The 19,744-nt window shown below is 44.0% G+C and overlaps 2 protein-coding genes across 2 annotated transcripts in view; one reads left to right on the top strand and one right to left on the bottom strand.

Moving 5' to 3' along the window:
- Window positions 1-4,611, top strand: part of PDIA6 (protein disulfide isomerase family A, member 6) — a 90,465-nt gene extending 85,854 nt beyond the window's left edge. Inside the window, exons 11-13 of the mRNA XM_009889772.1 lie at window positions 658-816; window positions 3,280-3,376; window positions 4,122-4,611. Coding sequence (XP_009888074.1) covers window positions 658-816; window positions 3,280-3,376; window positions 4,122-4,190 — 325 coding nt within the window. The 3' untranslated portion in view covers window positions 4,191-4,611. The remainder of the gene's footprint in view (window positions 1-657; window positions 817-3,279; window positions 3,377-4,121) is intronic.
- Window positions 4,612-5,952: 1,341 nt separating this feature from the next.
- The window catches only part of ATP6V1C2 (ATPase, H+ transporting, lysosomal 42kDa, V1 subunit C2), a 21,854-nt gene continuing 8,062 nt past the window's right edge, over window positions 5,953-19,744 (bottom strand). The window contains exons 3-12 of the mRNA XM_009889773.1: window positions 18,402-18,487; window positions 13,673-13,767; window positions 12,882-12,973; window positions 10,493-10,591; window positions 9,336-9,404; window positions 8,303-8,395; window positions 7,798-7,891; window positions 7,398-7,495; window positions 6,861-6,990; window positions 5,953-6,048 (exon numbers count right to left, since the gene is read on the bottom strand). Of these exons, the coding sequence (XP_009888075.1) occupies window positions 5,953-6,048; window positions 6,861-6,990; window positions 7,398-7,495; window positions 7,798-7,891; window positions 8,303-8,395; window positions 9,336-9,404; window positions 10,493-10,591; window positions 12,882-12,973; window positions 13,673-13,767; window positions 18,402-18,487 (952 nt within the window). The remainder of the gene's footprint in view (window positions 6,049-6,860; window positions 6,991-7,397; window positions 7,496-7,797; window positions 7,892-8,302; window positions 8,396-9,335; window positions 9,405-10,492; window positions 10,592-12,881; window positions 12,974-13,672; window positions 13,768-18,401; window positions 18,488-19,744) is intronic.

Below are 19,744 nucleotides of genomic sequence, written 5' to 3' on the forward strand. Positions count from 1 at the left end.
TTCAGCAGGCTTTGCCTTTTCTTCTCCTCTCAAGTGGAGGTTAGGATCTCTGGGGCTTCTCTAGGAAGTGAGAGCTGTTCTGACACACTGACTCCTGTGGAAAGGGGGCAAAATGCCATGTAAGCCTGGGGGGAAATGCTGAGATTGGCTGATTTCAGAGGTTCCTCAGAGGACTTGTTAAGCATTAGAGGAACTGAGACCTGACCAGTGAGGAACTAATACTGAATGAAATATTGGTCTTGCAGTCTCTGGCCAGAAATCTTCTACAGTGGGATTTGTGCAGTACTTTGTGTTTAGATCTATAACTTGAGCCATCTTAAACCTCACTTAACATAAGCTAAAGTGCAGCAGTTTGTTCAGATTGGTTCTTTCCCTGGACTGTCTTTCATGGCTGTACTTCTGATACAGCTTTCGGTGGCTGTGAGCATGGGGCTGGCCTAGAGTGCTGTTCAGGAGGGGCTTTCTTCTGTTACATGGTTGAAGACTGGTACCCTGCTTTTCACTGCTGCCTTCAGTAACAAACTGGGATGTGCTGACACCGTCAAGGGCAGTTCAGAGCCCAGCTTGAACACTGCAGGGTTTCGGGGTGTGTGTGACTTCTAAACAATTGTAGTGCCTATACTAATTATCCATTTTATATTTCATCTTTTCTTTAAGGTGGCTGTGGACAGAAGCAGGTGCTCAGTCAGATCTTGAGAGCTCTCTGGGGATTGGAGGCTTTGGGTATCCAGCAATGGCAGCTATTAATGCTCGGAAGATGAAATTTGCCCTTCTTAAAGGATCATTCAGTGAGCAAGGGATTAATGAGTTTCTCAGGTATGAAGTCTTTAAGTGACTTAAATCTTTCTGTAACTGGGGCTGTGATGCTTTAGCCCAAAGCCAGGCTCTCCTGGATCAGATGAGACTTGCACAGTTAAGAGAATTAAGATGGTGAGCATTCACTGGAGTAAGGGCATGATTTCGGTGAGGCCTGCAACTAACAAAGCAGTCTCTACCTCTTTGTCATGGACAGAATGAAAAAGTTGGCCTTTTAGACTTAAATGGTACATTTAGCACAACCTTTGAAAAACAGAAGTGATCTTGGATCTTGAAAAATTCTGGTTCTCTGGTAATCCAGTAAATTAGTGGGATTTGGTAATCAATACTACTAAATTCAAATGGTGCATTCTGACTAGTAGTTGGAAAGTTCCCAGTTTAGGAATCTAAATGGGTGCTGCTGAGGTTCTTGAGGTTCTGTATGTTACTGTTCATTTTTTCTGGTTTGGTCCAGTCCTGTCTGCCCCCTCCTGCTCTCCCCTCACCCATTCCCCTGGCATCTGGTAAACTAATTGAGGGAGCTGAAGCAATCCATCCAAAAAGTAAATTGCTCGCTGCTCAGCTCAAGTTCCCTGAAACTGCCTCTTGTGTAGTTCAGCAAAAAACAGTGCTGAGAATTGAATTGGGAAAGGAAATGGGGAGGAGGACAGAAGGCACAGCAGCTGACCTTATGCTGGTACTTAAGTATGGTCAAAGTGAAGTGACAACTCTGCTTCTGGGTAAAACACCAGCTGCCATGAGGTGTGTAAGCTCTCAAAGGCTCTTATGTTAGCAGCGTTATTTTCATGTCCTTGCCTGGAGAAGGGCAAAGGACAGTCAGAATTGCAAAAGGAAATACAAATCTCTCCTACGTTGCCATTAATTGAACCCTGTTCCTGCTGGATTGATGGAAACAGTGCTATATTCTCCTATATATTCTCTTACCTGTGTAAGGAATCAGACTTTCTTAATGCCAAAAAGGGAAGGTGCTCTGAGCATCAAGTAAAAATACAGGATTCAGATGCAAGAAAAGTGATACCAGACAGTCTGTACTAGTAATACATTGTGAGAGAAATGTCTGCCCTTCTCAGACATGGCAAATTCTTAGTCTATAAAATCCATATTAGCGAAGACTTTCCTCATGGGGGTGTATGGTGCTTCCAGGACACAACAGCCAACTTAACAGCTTACATTGTGTTAGATAATTGACTTGGTATTGTCTTACTACAGAACAATACTTGCTGGAATAATCTCTTGACACTTCAGCTCAGCTGTGCTGCCTAGAGAAAGCAGTACAATCGCAGTTGGTGTGGCTGGCTGTTAATTCAGCTTGCTGTGTGCAGCTTTTATAATCTAATAGGCAGACTCAACAGTGTTTACCAAAAGTAAGGAAACAAGCACTGAGAAGAGCATAAAAACTGTAGACTCCATCTAGGGAGGAATACTAAGAATCATAGAATTGTCTAGGTTGGAAGAGACCCTTGGGATCATCAAGTCCAACCATCTACCCTACTCTACAAAGTTCTGCCCTACACCATATCCCCCAACACCACATCCAAATGGCTCTTAAACACATCCAGGGATGGTGACTCAACCACCTCCCTGGGCAGCCTATTCCAATGCCCGACCACTCTTTCTGTGAAAAATTCTTTCCTAATGTTCAGTCTAAATCTACCCTGTTGGAGCTTGAAGCCATTCCCTCTGGTTCTGTCATTAATTACCTGTGAGAAGAGACCAGCACCAACCTCTCTACAGTGTCCTTCAAATAGTAGTAGAGTGATGAGGTTTCCCCTCAGCCTCCTCCTCCTCAAACTAAACAGTCCCAGCTCCTTCAACCACTCTTCATATGATTTGTTTACTAGGCCCTTCACCAGCTTCGTTGCCCTCCTCTGCACTCACTCCAGCACTTACTCAGTCTTACTTGCCTCTGAAAGAATGCAAAGGGATTAGTTCTTCAGGATTCTAATATTAGGCTTCTTGAGCAAGCCTAACTGGCAAGTGCAAGATGGGGTGTCTCAAGTCAGGAGCTGGTGTTACCTCATACCCATTGTAACCTGTGGAGGCTTAGAGTCCACTGAAAAAGATCGCTAGTGATTTCAAGTAACAGTTGTGGGTGACTTCCAAAACTAGAATTATAGACTCCTTGGAGTTGCCTCAAGTGATACACAACATACTGTTAAAGAGGCTGTGTTTGTTTGAGTATTACAAGGGGCACTGCTGAAGCATGAAACTGTAGCTCATATAGTTTGTCTCTTTGGATCCAATTGGAAACTCACAATGCTGCTTTAAGGGCGCTTGTTCATTTGTTGCCTCTCAATTTAAGAAGCTTTTGCTTTCAGACAGTGTACATTCGCTTCAAAAGGTACAAGCAGTTTTCAAAGTTAACTTCCTTTTGTCTGAAGTCGGCGCTGTTCCGGGTGGATGGAGACTGGAGAAATTTCTTAAATTTAATGTTTGCTTGGCTTTTTTTTTTTTTTCCCTCAGGGAACTGTCTGTTGGTCGTGGCTCTACAGCACCAGTGGGTGGTGGAGCTTTCCCTAAAATTCATTCAGTTGAACCTTGGGATGGCAAAGATGGTGAGGTAAGAGGTGCTCCATCTCTGTTGCTGATGATTTGCTAGGTTTGGAAGTGACTGGATGGAGTAACTAAGAACTGCCAATGTGAAAGTTCTTGTTCTTCCAAGATTGTGGCAAGTTGTTTTGATGTTTTCCCGTTACCTAAATTCTGCCACCACACCAAACACCAGCTTCATCTGGTGGACTTCCCTATGTAGGATGCATGCTACTCCTGCCTAGCTGTTAGGATGTAATCTGAAAGTTGAATCCCTTGAGGCTGTAACCTATTACTACCCATGCAGAGTAGGGGAGGTGGTAGTGTATGCATTCAAGACCCAAATGTTTGTCGAGATGTTGGTTCTGCGATATGCTGACATTAGCATCAAAGTCTTAATGTCAGGAAGCTTGTAAGGTAAAGCCTGTGTAGTAACACAGTGATGGAGTATGTTCTTAAGGTTCAACGTTGCTGTGAAAAAACAAAGTTCCTACAATCCTTTTATCTGCTTCAGATGGAATTAAAATATGGTACTGGCTTTGTTACAGCATTTATCTGTATTTGCCTTTATCTGGGGTATTTTTGTTAGAAAACAACTTTCTAGTCTAAACTCTGATCACTTGTCCTGTGCTTAATGCACTTTGAGTTTTTTATGAATGAAAGAGATGACAGGCGGGAGCTGTAATCTCAGGATGAAGTAAGCATCTTTCAAAGTTGGTGATGTCCCGATGTTAAGTGCTTCTAAATGTGTGCTTAAAACCTTCCCTCTTCCACAGCTTCCAGTTGAAGATGATATTGATCTCAGTGATGTGGATCTGGATGACTGGGATAAAGATGAGCTGTGAGATCTTCAGGAAACTCTTTTTTTCTTGGGAGAGTCTGTGCAGCAGTTTGCAACCTGGTTCACAATCTGATGGATATTCCAGTGGCCTTTTTGTGGAGAAATAGCATGTGACACACTGTGCTATTTGATGCATTGCAGCAGTGAACTGTACGCATCTCAAGAAAACATTGCAGAAATTCTATGAATTGTCATAACCCATAAACTTGATTGTATTCTGTGTAACAAATATTTTGAGGACACCATGGATATTTCTTTGGAACATCTTGGTTTTTATTTTGTGGATAGTGTGCTGTTTGGGTGTTACTGGAGGCTGTTAGTATAACCAATTTTAAATGTGATTTTTTTTTTTTTTTTTTCATGGAAGTGGAACCTGGTCAGCTTCTGTTTCAATTAAAGAATAAAACAAATATTTTTGACACACAGTGTTAGTCTTGTATAGAGTAACAAAGGTGCACATGATAAAAGGTATCCCATTTTGGATGACTCTTGAAAAAAATGAACTGTAGAATAGAGGCTGGTGCAGAGGGGAGTCCTAAACCTCTCCCTCGCTGTGAACGATCTTGACTGCTTGGCATAAAGCCTGGTTAGATGGACAATCTTAGTTTAAATGCTCTTTAGTCTTCCTATTCCTTCTCAGGGGCTTTCTCTTTCTTTGTGCCAGACTTTGTAAGCTCATTATTACAATGGAAGTGGAATGCTGCAATGGGAGACACTGGGAGCTGTTGGTCTTTCCCCCAGGATTACAGTGAAGCTACTCCCCGTTATAGGGCACGAGGATTTCCAGGTGCTAACAGAAAAACACCATGGTGCTGTCTCCAGCAAATTGGATAATATTTCTTCACTTCCCATCTGGCATTGTTTTAATTTGAAATTGCTATTTCCTTGGAAGGGGAATCGGGACTGGGAATGGGCATGGTTACTGCTGCTTTTTTAATAAAGATAATACTATATTTTGTTGCTCTCCATGTCTTGTGTATTGGTGTCGAGTGAAGTGACCCTCATGTGATCAGCTTGTTTGTAAGTAAGGACTGAAAGACCTGAAAGTTTCCCCTCCTTTCAAGGAAATAACTTAATATGGATATTTGTCATCTGGTGTCTGTAAGAGATCGCCCACACCTCATCCCTGTGAAAGGCAGTGTAAGAGCCACTGGTAGCCAACAGTAGCTTGGCTGCTGATTTAGGGCAGCAAATGTGCTCCAGCTCCAAGTCATCCCAGCAGATGAGCTCTAATGGAACTGTATTAACTGAAATGTGGCAAAAACTATACTTGTAAGTACTTGGGACTAGAAGTCATACTACGCTAAGTTCCACAGCAATTTTGAGGATCTTTCTTCTTAAGCTTTTTTTTTTTTAAATTAAAAAAATAAACTTTGGGTTTTGCTCTGCTTTCTACTTTTTCTGTTTTGTTTTTCAAGTTTGCTTTGTTAGAACAGGACTGTACACACCTAGTAGAGCCATTAGCCACCACACTTTTTAAGTTGTTTTATTTCAAGTCCAATAGATATTCCGTCTTTGTAACTTACCATAACAAAATAAATACTACCATAGTACCTCCTGCCTCTGAAATATGTTTTTGTAAAACTATGAACAATATATATTTGTATTGAAGTCACTGTAAAAATTACTGGAAGTGGTAAGATCTTATGCAATTATCCTGCTACAGCATCTGCATTTTAATTTTACTTTCAGTTGCTAAAGGTTGCTTTACTGTAACATTAGAGTCTTGAAAATCAATAGAGGAAGCTTAAGCAATTTTTTTTTTTTTAACTGGAGTCAAGAAGACTGAGGTCAATCTTGAAATAGACGTAAGGATAGTATTCTTGATTACTCAGTTGTAAACCAGGTATGTCCATGCCAGGCTGCAAAAGGAAACAGTATGACTTTAGTATCAGGACAAAAAAAAAGCAGTTGGAAGCAACAGTGGATTGCTTTTGACTTTTGTATTTGCTGTGCTTAAGATGGGGAATTCCCCACTGAGAATCTGGAGTTTGTCTGGTGTGTTCAGACTGCCTTAAAGCAGTTAGCATTGAGAATTCATGCTTAGTTGTTGCAAGTTTGTGAATGTGTATTGCAGTATCTTTGTGTGCCTCAGCTCTAGAGCAACTAATTTCTTTCTCCTCCCTTCATGCACTGAAAATATGTTTGCTGGTTTTAGGCTGCTTTAACACCTACTGGTTTATGCTGAATCATTTGTGTACTCGAGATACGGGGGGAGAGAGGGGACGAGCAAGTGCTGCTGCTTGCTGAAGTCCTAGGTGGAGGTATTTAGTCAATGACAGCCTTTTTCGAGGGGATGGAACTGTCGCACTCCTAGCATTTAGTTCTGAATGCATTTTTCTTGCTTGTGTTGATCTGAATGTTTATAGAAGCATTGAAGATTTTTACCTGGAGGAACCGACATAATTGAGCAGACCTATTTCAGTCCAGTAGCTGTAAACATCAGATGCTTCAACAGAAAATGTAAGCAATCTCTATGCATCTCCATCATAATCTCTGAGCCCTCCTGTTACCCTCATCCAGTCTGTAACCACGAGATACTGGAGCTGCACCCAGGGATCCCAGCATTGCAAGGTGTGAGGATTTGCTTGCTCTAACGCCTGGACTGTGAAACGGTTCATTTGGCTAAAGTGAGACAAGGTACAGCATGGGCAGTCACAGACCAAATACGTACATCCATTATACTTGCTGCTGCGACTTCATCCAGGTGCTTGAAGACCACATTTAGGACCTCTCTCAGGCGTTTTACAGACTTCCTATTTGGCTGCAGCAGCATTGCTTGGAAATTCACTGGGAGGCCATACCTTGAAACACATCAACATACACCATCATCTGCTGGGTAGGGGCACGCTTTTCCACCCCTGCTCTTCTCCCCCTTCAGTCTCCTGGCACGCCAGCTGATCGTGCGTTGCAGCAGCAATCTCAGTGGTGGTGTGCTGCCTCCTTATCTGAAAGCGTTTTCTTTTTGAAGCTGAAAGTCAACTAAGTAGTATCTTTGTTTTCCACTTCCCTGTAAGTGCCCCCAAAGAACTATTTTTCATCAGCTTCGTATGTCACCTTTTTTTGTGGTCATCTGTATTTTCTCCTGTGAGCTTCTGGAGTATGGTGTCTAAGGGATGTTCCCTTCCATGAAGGAGCTCCCCCAGGAAGACCGCTGTACATTTTGACTTCTCCAGGAACCTCTGCCAGCACTGTGTGTTTACCTACTTACCTCAGGACAGATTCAACAAAAACTCTCAAGGCTTTCACGTGAATCCAAGCCACAAATGCTTCACTGAAGTTCACTTTCAGCCACCGCAGTAACGGGCCCTATGAGAACAGACACAATAGTACTGTGATCCCCTCGCTGCGTGAAGCAGCTCCATAACTAACACCATTGAGGCCATCACGGGCTGCTGAGATAATTCTCAGGCAGCCAGTTAGTGGCTCCCAATTTATCAGAAACTCAAGTGACCTTGGGTAAACTCTGTTATCTATTCTGTGCCCTGCGTTTTCTGCACTAAATGGAGCTCGCAGGAGTCTGTCTGAACCATAAAGCCATTTCTGAGTGAGAGTAGCTTAGGTAACAACAGCTGTCATTATATGGACCATCGACTTGATGTGCTACTTACATATTGTTGTTTCTTATCAGAAGCTAATTTCATCAGCTCTTCCTTTTCACATTTCAGTTCCTTCTCATCAAAATAGAATTCCCGAACCATGAACCTACGATTGAATGACACAAGCCATAGTCCAAGCAATATGTGTGCTCATTTCTTTTGCCTCTAGAGAAGCAGGTATGGGATGTTTCAGAGCTGCTAGCCATTTAACTGGTTAAGGTACGTGAAGGGTGGGAGTTGAAGTCACCCCCAGAAAGCAAACTTCCTGCTGTCAGTAGCATGAGAGCGGGAAAGACAATTCCAGGATCTGTAATTTGGTACTGAAATAATAGAATCACTGTATCTGCTGCCACAGGTCCTTCCCACCCTGCCTTCTCAGTGGCTTTAGGGCCAGCAGCAGCCCAAACGGTGAGTCCTAAAAAGCAGTGACGGGTTCAGCTGTGCTGCACACAGAACAAGCCTCACCTTACCCTCACCATCTGCTAGCCTGCCCCACCGCGCAATCAGTGCTCCTTACCTGTTCTCCCTGGCTTTAGCCTTGAAGTCATCCATCACTTTTCTAAATAGGGTCACGGTGAACAGTCCCCCCTCTGCATCCTCAGCAATCATTCTGTGGGAGGGAAATCCACTGCTGTGATTTGACATGGCAAATCCCTTGTGCCTTCTTTACCTTCCTCTTCTGCAGTTCTTTTTTTTTTCATTTATGATACTGAACAACACCCTGCTTTTCAAGAACTGCTGTGACTGAATTAGGGAACAAAGACTTTACTAGCACTGGCCACGCCATCTCCAGTCTAAAACTCTCATGAGTTAAGTTCCCGAACTCATCGTAGTACATGCGCATTCTTGCGTGCCTGCTTTTTCTATGTTTCCTGGTAACTTTCCCCCACTTTCCATGCACTTGTGATTTTGAGAGAGGCAGTAGCAAACAACTTTCTTCTTTCTCTGTGCTTTCTGCTTCTTCCATTTCAGATAATAGCACTGTCACCTTTTGTGCCCTGGATTGGACCTCATGGTCTGTGGGAGCTGAACAGTGGAATATTTAATTCCTAGGAAGGACTTTTTACTGCAGGTGAAAGGATAAGTTAATTACGGCATTTGCTAATGGAAATTACTATGCTGAATTATCCTATTGTACAGCAGGAAGCAATTAAAGATGCAAAGAGAGTGTTTGGTCTTTGTAAAAAGTAGTTTCCATAAAGTTGTAGGTGATTGCATGTGTCTGAATTATGCCTGGATTACTGTAATAAATTGTTTGTTTTACACAAAAAGCAACGAACCTGGTTGAAAGTAGAACGAACGAGATTACTGGAAAAGGGAACAACAAGCTAATTGTAAAAAAAAAAAAAGGTGTTTTTTTTTTATCTGCACTTCCCTTCAACAGAGTAACTTTTGATTTCAATTGAGAATGAGATTGGGCAAATCTATATGTTAACGTGGAGCCTATGTGTTAGACAAGTGATTCCTTCCAGGATCCAGCAGTTTGAGGGGCTGAACTGTGTCAGGAATCTCTGAAACAAACAGGGACCTTAATGTGGAATTTCACTTACTTGGTGGAGCGAGGTACTACCATATCAGAGAGGGATTCATAGGTCTTCTGCCACTGGACATAGCTTGACCTTTCAGCAACACAAAACAAAGCACAGTAAATACATACCATATACTAGAAAGCAAATGTGTTAATAAATATAGTTAATTAAGCTAATGGCTTAGGGTAGAAGGGTTGGAGGTCTTCGTGCTGGGTTATGTAATTAAGACACATTAAGCATCTCCTATCCTTTCCTCTCCTAGTCACCAGCTAGGGAGATGTTTCCCTCAACAGCACACCCTCAATCCTCACTTTGGGTCTTGGCATGAAGAAGGGCCCAGAGCAGGAACCTGATGGTGGGAAGAACGTGACTTTTGGCACATACTTCCAGGTTGCCACACAGTGTCCCACCAGGATCCCTGCACAAGGTGGCCCTGCTCCATGGGTAGGTGTGGTACATCTGCTACGTGCAGTCCCAGAGCTGATCAGCTGCTACACTGCAAGCATGGCAAGTGCCAGCACTGGGAGAAAGGGGTCAAGGGATGGTAAGAGTTTGCAAAGTGAGAAGTCTGTTTATAGGGGGAATCTGAAAGAATGTGCAGTTAATAAACTCAACAAACTTACCTCAGAGAGCTTTTTGTAACGTGGTTTTCACAGACAGAAAAGTGACAGTACTGTATGTGTGTGTGTTGGGACAGGGCTATCTGGAGAGGAAAGCTTTGTGTAGGCTTCTGAGAAGGACATTGCGTAACTTCACAACTGATGGTGATCGCAGTCATCCTATGTGCAGGCACGTATGAATATATGGCCAGGAGAGGCCTTGTGAGTTTGATAGGTCTAATTCCTTTTATAAAGTGGCTAAACTCCAGTAAGAATCCGTTTTTCTCTGTTTTTTAACTCGTACTACCCTTAGCAGAAGGCTGAGAACCCACTCTGTAACCATTGAAAACCTGCATCTGATTCTGTCCTGCTCCGAGTTCAGAGCAGTCTTTGTCTCTTTTTTTTGAGCCAGCAACACCCTTGGCAGAAACCGTTCTTTCTCTTGGCTAACAACTCCACCCGTGTCCCAGCCACACCACTGATGAGCTGCCCCAACCTGACCCAGTATCTCCTGGATCCGGCGCTTAGGCCTGAAACTCAATACCACATTGAGCGCGTGAGCACGCACTATTGGCTTACTTTGGCACCACCACCAGCAGCGTGATAAGGTACTCAGAATCCAGAACAAAGTCTTCTTTATGCACAATGTCTGCTAGGGTCCGAGTCAGCAGATTTCCCCTACGGTGAAGAAGACAAAGAAAAAACAACATTAGCAGGAACCCAACAGCAGCACACTGGAGGTATTGTGCTGTGGGTACAGCTGCTAATAGTGTATCCTGGGATAGAAGGTGGCCAGGAAGGAGGTGACCAAAAGACACGTCTACACTTCTAAACCAGCCATTTAGTTATCTTTACTGCAACTAAAAAGAACAAAAAAGCAACTAATACTAATGGCAGAATATTGGTGACTAGCACTAGGCTGGTTTATGCCCTTTATGTGAAATTACACCGTTCTGCTGCTATTGTTTCCGCAGTAAGGGTGTAGAAGCTTGGGAAGTGCACACCAGAAGTTATCACCCTGCTCCCACTCATTGCCGCATCTTTTGGAGGCACCTGCCTTCACAAGGCTGCCTGTTGATCTGCCTGTGTCACCACGCTTCAGTCAGAGTAAGCAATGTTAGTATGGACCTAAGCCATCAAAGCAACCCTGGACTGCCATGGACAAGCACACAGAGATACCTCCAGCTGAAGGACAGTGGCAGCAGCAGTCTTGGGTGCAGGTGGGATCTGCAGGAGGGGGTCTCTTCATGGTCTAAGCCCACTTGATCACATTAAGTCCCACTAGTGCTGCACGCCCAGGAAGCGTAGATGGCTGGGGCTGGCCGGGCATGGCTGGGAGGCACTAGGTGTGTATGGGAAGAGAGCAGCTGCCCTCTCTGTCACTGGGAGGAATGAACTACCTAAACCAGTAGCTTTTGGTTTGAGTTTCACTGTGCCAGTCTAAACATTAATTAACTGGCCCGTAACATCTTATTAGATGTTTGTTCAACCCAAGCTAGCTGGCACTGGTAGAAGCTAGAGATGCCACCAATTTAAGGTGGACAGGATGGTGAGAGGAAGATAGGCCTGGACCATGGGGCCTCCGTTCTCCCTCCCCACCTTTCTGAAGGCCTGGCACTGCGTATGTTCCCCACACAGAGCTTCTGCCTCTCTCCAGGTGCTTAAAGCTGACGTGGAAGCTGGAGAGATGCTGCAGAGTGGGCTGGGAATTCAAACAGTGCCAAGAAAACGGAAATGGGAGCTATCGTCCTCTTGTCCCTCCCACCCATGATTATCCACATGAACGTAGCCTGAGACAAATGTGTCTAACACTGTCTATACCAAGCTGGAAGCACAGGCCAGTGGTGCTGGCTGCTGGTGGTGAGGTATGGACACAGGAACTCAGCAGAAAGAGGGGAAGGTGTAACTGTGATACAGCTCCACTGCCCCTCGTGGGCACTGCAGTCCCCATGTTGAGCAGGTCTCCATGAGGGATAGCATTTTTTTGACAAACTCATTCTGAACCACCACCTGGAAGTATTTTTTCTGTCGTTTCTGGTTGGGTTCAGTGGCACTGGTGCCAGGCATGCTCATTTTAGCTACGCATTCAGAACTAAATTCCAACCACCCTGGGGTTTGGTTTGAGCCCCTGTGAGTATCTCCCTTGGACAAGGGCTGGTTTCTAGGCAGGCCGCCAGCCTGGCTGGCTGCGGTGCCGGGAAGGTGAAGACCTGTGTCCTGTGCCCAGAGCAAGGGGCCTGAGTAGGAAAGAGCGGCACATATGAGCGTGTCTTGGGCAAGGGCTTGCACAGCATCGTCTAAGCTGCTCTAAATTTACTACCTACTGGCATTTATTATTCTCCCCAGTGATACCCTGGAGGAAATCCAGGTATCAGCGCTGACATAGGTAAAGACCATAAGCAGTTGGAGAGAGAGGAGAGAGAATTTCGGAAGCCCTGACAGAGCATTACCTGGACCAACAGAATAAAACAAAGAAAAGAAAAATGTAAATGGGATATACTGGTGAGGTAGACACAGCTGGGACAGAGAATAGATGCCTTTGCCTGGAATATTGTAAAACTGACTTTCTGAACAGCATTTGCAGAGCTCCCATCGGAAAAAGCTCTGTCTTGCAAAGGAATCCACCGGTTGACTCAGCTTATCTAACTTCTGACTCACTGAAATCTCATCAGAACAATACAGTGCATTTAGTTTTGATTCTTTCCCAAGACCGTCTGCCCACGCTGCCAATAAAATCCTATTAGGAACCGCAGTGTCCCGGAGCTGATTTTGAGACATGCTGATCACACCAGCTCCCCCGGCTCTGGCTTTCGCTGGCTCTGTAGGTGCTTAGCACGCCCCAAAGCCAGAAAAATTTCTTCCCACCAGAACCCACATGGTCCACAGCACAGCAGTGGGTGTGAGCATGCACTGCCCTCCGTTCAGCCATGCAGTGTTCCAGATGTGAACAGGCACATGCTATACTTACACAGTTTTTTTCTCCAGGCTTTGCAAATTTCCTTTAATGTTGTTGTATGCAGCTGATCTGGTCTTTAGGTCTGTTTCTATTTGAGTCACTTGCTAAAACAAAGTAAAAAAAGTGAGTCAACTCAGTGCTTGAGGTGTTGTCCTCACCCCGCTCCCACTCCGGCTGCACCTTAAGGCAAGGACACAGCTGTCAGCCCCTCGGAAAACCACCTGATGGTGGCCAAGAGGGAGGCGGTGTCCGAGCCGCCCTGTGGCAAAGGCCTCTGCAGAAAATAGGATGCAGTTATCTGCTGCCGTGTGTGTGTTACAGCTGTACCTAAGGAGCAAGTTCAGGATTTCATTTGTTATCTATACTGAAGAACGCATCATGCTTTCCTGAATAGACTGAGAGTGTAAATAATTCATCCAGCCTGCAATGCATTTGATATAATGTCAGGCCAACGATTTCACAAAAGAACTCCAAAATGGAGAACGATATGGCAGTATATAAAACCAATAAAATATTACAAAGAAGGGGATTAAAGTGCAGAAAGCATGTCAATGTACTCTAGTAAATCTGATAAAGTGCCATATACTTACTGACTGGATAGGTTTAAATATAGATATCATTATTATTACAGTAGAAATTAAACTATCAACTGCTTCAGTACAGAGTGTGTCCTTCTGAGCCTGTTCCTGCCTAAACCAAATGCAAAGCTCTCGTTGACTGCCATGAGAGGAGGGACCAAAAACTGCCAGAAGACACATGTTTCCCCATGCTGACATCTTCTTAAAGTTTGGAGTACCGTTTACCTTTGCTAATGCTTCTGATATATTCTTCAGCGGCTGCTTTATGGGATATTTGGCCATGTCCCACTCAAACCGTGTCAGGTAGCTAATTAGATCAACTGCAAATGCAAAGAGATGCATTAAAGCAGACAGCTTACCAGGTGGCAGGTGAAAGTTTGGGTAGTAGCCCCCAGCTATAGCCTAAGCATATCTTTGATTAACATTAGTGACAGGAATGAACTAGAAGCCCACCTCTGAATCCTCATAGAAATTTGATATAGATTAAATCCGCATAGATCATATGCCCAATCTAACCATCTTTCAAATTCTAATTATAAATAGTTCTAATAATAATCATCACTTCACAGCACAAACAGCTTGATGTAACATACCTCAGTCTTGATTATTGCAACATGCCTGAATTTAATCCCGGCAAGAGCTATCAGAAAAATACTTTGTGCCCAGGACCAGCAGTAATACCCCAGGTTATTGAGAGTTTGATCAAAGATATTAAAAGTGTGGCTGATGTTACTTCTCTGTGATTCAGTCAAACACTCAGTAGAAATCAAACCAATTCAGGTGCAATGAGGAATTCCTCATCAACTTTGCACACAGAGCTCCCCATCTCATGCAAAGCCATACAGTCTTTCTTTAAATGGATAAATCCAGTCCCAGCACTCAACGACAGAAATTCACAGCAAGGCCCTGTGCATGCAGCCCCCCAAAACAAAACACCCTGGGACCACGGAGAGCCACAGCTTCTTCCCAGAATCGAGGGGAGATGACACATATGACACCCAGCTCCTAGAACAGGGTCATGCTGTGGCACTGTCTTTGAAGACCAAGGCTCCTTAATGTCAGAAAACATTAAGACTTGGTACATTATGGTACCAAATAAAGAACTGTCCTCCAGCAGCTCACAAAATCAGACAGCTCTGTGCCTAACCTGACTCCTGAGAGTCCTCGGGGTGCCAAACACAGTCCTACATAATGTTCTTGGGCAACGTCATGGGATGGGATAAACTCACAACAAGCAGAGGGGCTGGGACTGTCCCCCTGCAGGTTAGGGAGGTTAGAGAAAGGCAGCAGGCAGGGTCCCAGTGTCTAGAGAAAGAAGCCAGAACAGTGTCACCTGCAGGACAGGCTTTCTTCCAGATCAGGAGAATATCTGGGAAGTCACCCTGGGGAGATGGGAAGCAAAACAAGCTCAAGGTGGCAAGTAAAAGGAGGGGCACGCTGGAGCCATTCAGTGCTCTTTGCTACTGTGTCCAGAGAGTCCACAGTGAGGTTTGAGTACAATTTCTTGTGGGCTGGACTTCCAGGGTGTGGGGAAAACTTTATGAACTGAGGTGCACGAGAAGGAATGTGAAAAGTTGCATAACTGCCATACTACCAGGCTGAGGGTACTACCCTGCCTGGTGTGATACCGAATACCTTTGGCAGGACAGCGCTATCCTTTCCGTGGGCTTCTCTCACCCCACAACAGAGTCAGTTTACCCTATTAGATTTCTAAAGCATGGAAAGTCTCATGTTAGGAGGAAACAGGCTTCTGAGCAAGGCATAGACTGCCTGGGAGGCAGACAGCACTGGCATGACGGTGTTCTTCCCCTCTTTCTAAAACCACAGCTGTGTAAACCTCCCCCACATCCAATAGACGGGAATCACGAGGCAAAGATGCAACCCTTCCTGCTAAGGTCTGAGCAAATTTTTCTGCACAGGAAGCGTATGGGAAGGGGGCAAAGCTGCAGAAGGCAGGGAGAGCTCTCAGACAGCTCCTGCGTGTGCCAGTGCTTGCTCCTGCTCTCTGGGGGGAAGGCAGGGAGGTGAAAAACACTTCAGCAATAGAATTCACCGAGCACTTTCAGCACGGAGTACACAACATAAGGATTTCATCCTGCTGCGTCTCTTCCAAGCTTTCTTGCTTAGGGGAATGAAACCTGCACAGAGCACGGTATTACTGGGCTGTATAGAGGAACAGTGTATTCGCAGGCTCTGACCTACACATAGTTGAGGAGATAGGGAAGTTCCCTGTAGACCTACACATGCCCTTTCTATCCTCGCATTCCTTGAATCTCAGCAGAATAAAAATGTTAGGCAGTTAAGCACAGCATGAGTTCTCAGCCCATTTTACAAGTTAATTCCTGAGCAGTGCTCTGGCACGGTGCAGTTCAGGCAGTTCAGTGAAGCAGCCTGATCTTGGGGACGGCACAAACTACTGTGCACACATTAGCAGAACTGAGCTTAAAATGCCAAGCGCTCCAAGCACCCTGCTGCTCATGGAATGGCACCCCTCATTTACGGAACCTCTCAAGTCACTTCTAAAAGCCTTCACATAGCTGCCCATCCAGGAGAGATGCTTCCTACCTACCCCAGCGTGCTCACAGCTGCCCAGGAACCCTACAGCCTGAATCCCTCGTAACTCTGATTTACTCACCCATCTCTAAGAGGCAATGTTAAATACTTTCCCTTCAAAACACTTAAGTTTTCAAAATTGTTTTGCTTCCCATTCTGCTTTATTTTGAGCTCATTATAAAGAATGGAGTTATTCCACCACTTGCCAAATTTTAAAATTCATTTGGGTTTAACATTACTATAAACGGAAGAGAATTCGGACCGACTATTTGAAGAAAAGCTTTTACATACATTTCACATTTTTTATTCTGTCATAAGCAAGAAAGCATTTCCTGCTGTTGTGATATACTAGAATTCCCTTTAATACACAAACACACATTTTGCTTCTATAAGAGACATCTCCACATGGCTGCTTTCGACTGTTGCCCACTGGAAAGTAGGGTGTGCGTGCACTTAACTAAAAGTGCTGTATTTTCTAGTACTTTGCATTTTTCTGCAAAAAAAATCTAACCAAAAAATTGTTAGACACACAGCCACCATCTTCCTCTGTTCGTGGACCAAATTGCTGTCAGGATTATATACAACTGAGCTAAAATCAGAAAACTTGTACAGTGTAATCTAAAACAAAATTTGAGTTGGGATGGTCTAATAGCCTGAAACAGGACCATGCAGCAAGAAGGCGTGTCTTATAATTTTGTTTCTGATTTCACGACCTCAAGGAAGTCTTCAACTTTAGAGTCCTTTTGCTAACCAGAAAGGGGAGGAGGAAGAATTCATACAGCAAAGTTGCTGCTGGTTATGAAGAATGACACTGAAATGTATTAGGGGAAGCCTCATATACTAAAGCTGACTCAATTTTTTAAGATGAAGTTATTAATCTTGGAAAGGTTAATGTCTTAGTTTAATATGATTTGTTTAGATGACCAAATCCAAACAGAGGACAGAAATTAGTAACACATACAAGTAATTCCCACATCCTTCTATTACAACACATGCAGAGCTGATAGGAAAGGAAAATGCTGTAAAAAGTGGAAACAAAGGAAATATGTGAAACCTGTCGTTTCTCAAGTCATAGGGATATCGTGATCGAGCTACGAGGTTGTTACTTGAGAAATCCATCGTAACCTGATCACTGTATCTCTACAACCAGACCAAGACTTGTGTCTAGCACTAATGCACACAAATGCATGCTTATAACTTCACTGCAATCAGCAATCCTCAACATACTTTTGAGACATTTCATTTTATCCTTTAGCCCTGAAACACAATAAGTAGGATTATTGTACTTGTCAAGCAGTTGCACCATCAAATGTCACTCTTATGTCATGCAAGGAGAACACTTGTAAAAGAACTTCCTCCCCATCCTTTACTCATACAGATCTGAAGTACAACACTGCAGACAGTCAAAGGGTGATGGGGTGTGCACTCTTAGTTTACTTACAAGCAACATTCTATAAGCCTGTAATTAGCATGTGTAACACATCCAATTTTGTTGTAGTTTTTTAGGATAGCTGGGGAGGAATTTGCTCTGAAACACAACCAGGCTTTAACAAAACATGCGGAGATCTAGGAGCTACCAGTTTCTAAATGTTCATTTTGTCCTTGACATGGGCTCCCTTTAGGGCCTTGAGTACCATACTAGACAATAAAGGGGGAAAATTAGTTCATGGAGGTTATAAAAACACCATATTGGCTACTTAGAGATGATGTAGGGGAGCATACAGAAGGTAGTGGGCTCCCACGGCCCTCTGGCATGTCAGAAGTGCCCCTGCCTTCACTGCCTGCTCTTCTCTGCTACACAGCTGCCGCCAGCCAGGGCAGGACACCACTGAAGGGCATTTTCTCCTGACAGGAGTTGCACGTACACGTCCTGCCAGACTCTGGCACAACCTTGTGAGTGCAGCCCTGGCACCATGGTTTGGAGCTGTGGCCTCACACATCCACCTGTGATGTCAGAAATCCACAGTTAATGATGTGATCTGTCCCAGCACTGTAGGAGGGAAGGCAAATCACTACCAGATCACTGATAGATGTCTTGCAGCCATAAACAATGAGATTTAGCTGCCTGTAGGAGATCAAGCCCACACAGGGCACAGAAAGGTGCTAGGTCATTTTAGGAGGGAAGAAGGGTGTCTCCTGCTTTCCTCTTCACTCCTCAGCTCTGGTGTTAGAAACTAGTTCAGTACTAGACACTGAACACCGTCCTGGAAGCAAAGTTGGCACTGGATAAAGCTTCTGCTAACTTTGAGAAAAATGGGAGGAGGCTAGACGTGTTCTTAAAAAATGTTGGTGATGGTTGTCCTTTCTAATGTGCCAGTGTTTAAATTCCACATGTTAAAATTCTGAAGCAAACCAAAGCAGCATCAATGTATTAAAAAAAAACCACATTCCCAGCACCTACCTCCATTGGCCAGAAGATTTTCCTGGACTTTATCTTTTGAGTCCTCCATAACTTCCCCTATGTACTGGGCTATTTTCTTTATTACGCTTAGGTGTAACAAGAGAAGCTTTGTTAGTGAAGAAACAAAATGAATATAAAACAGTTGCCACAATGATCTGATAAACATGGAAGTGCCCAAACAAAACAATTCTGAAGCAAGGCAGGTTAGTTTGCAATTCCTTATTTCTAAATACACTGATCTCCGCAAACTCATGGGTAATATCATTTCCCCACTGCTCTAGACTTCCAGAAGGTCAAGGTTCAGTCTTCTGTATATTCGTGATACTCATAGAGGAAACAAGAAGGCAAGAAGCCCATGTTTAAACTCTAATGGTGAACAAGAGGCTACATACAGACTGGCTGAAAATCTGTTCCATGGGATGCTCAATAAACCCGTAGGTCTTGCTGAGATAAGGTTCTTACAAAGTACTCAGGGGGAAACAACAGTGTTCTCCTGTTTGACAGGGAGAATTTCCTTCTTATTCCTCTTCTTTAGGGGACTCTTTCTCTTTTCTCTTTAGCATGGTAGACAAGACACTCCTTTAAGGTGTGAGAGAACTAGATTCAAATCCTCCTTCTGCCTGATTCAGATCAGTGATTCGAATAGAGCCCCTCCTGGAGAACATTATCTCCACACAGTTACTTATTCTTTGCTTATTTAAAAAATGGATTCATCAAGTCCCTCCAGCAGTAGATCCCCCTGGCTCTAGTCAAAGTACATAACTCCTACAGGCCAAAAGCCTTTCTGGTTTTTCTAGTACCCTTCTGTACTCAGAAATATTCGCAGAATTTGGCCACCAGTTCCCTAACCATTGCAGGTTGACTACACCTTGTAAAAAAAGCAACAGTTAAAAAGTAAGTGCCTGATCATGAAATTGGCAGAGACATGAAGTGGGCATAATCCTTGGCATGATGACATAGAGTGGAGCATAATAACAGGCTGCTTCTCCCTTTCTTTCCTTACAGAGGACAGACTACTACAGCTGCAGATGAGCTGGAGACTGAAAGGGCACCTGCAGTGTTTGGGCACTGTGTCTTGTGACATCCTGTGTCTTTCACGAGTTCAGGAAAGGGACTTCAGGCCAGGTACAGATATCACGAGAGCATCAGAGAAAAGGATTTTCTTTGATATACTGCAAAACAGATTTATAGGCCATTTAAAAGCAGTAATTCATAGTAATTCTATCTCTGTTCCCGGGAAGAAACTCACAGTCTTTGGACTATGCAGTCTTTGGAAAGGTTTTCCAGTCCGGTGACAGGGAGGAAAAACCTGAGGTTGCTGATGCTGCCAAGAAAGCAGAAGT

Source organism: Charadrius vociferus, unplaced genomic scaffold (assembly GCF_000708025.1).
Source record: "Charadrius vociferus isolate BGI_N301 unplaced genomic scaffold, ASM70802v2 scaffold267, whole genome shotgun sequence".
In the NCBI taxonomy this organism is placed as follows: domain Eukaryota; kingdom Metazoa; phylum Chordata; class Aves; order Charadriiformes; family Charadriidae; genus Charadrius; species Charadrius vociferus.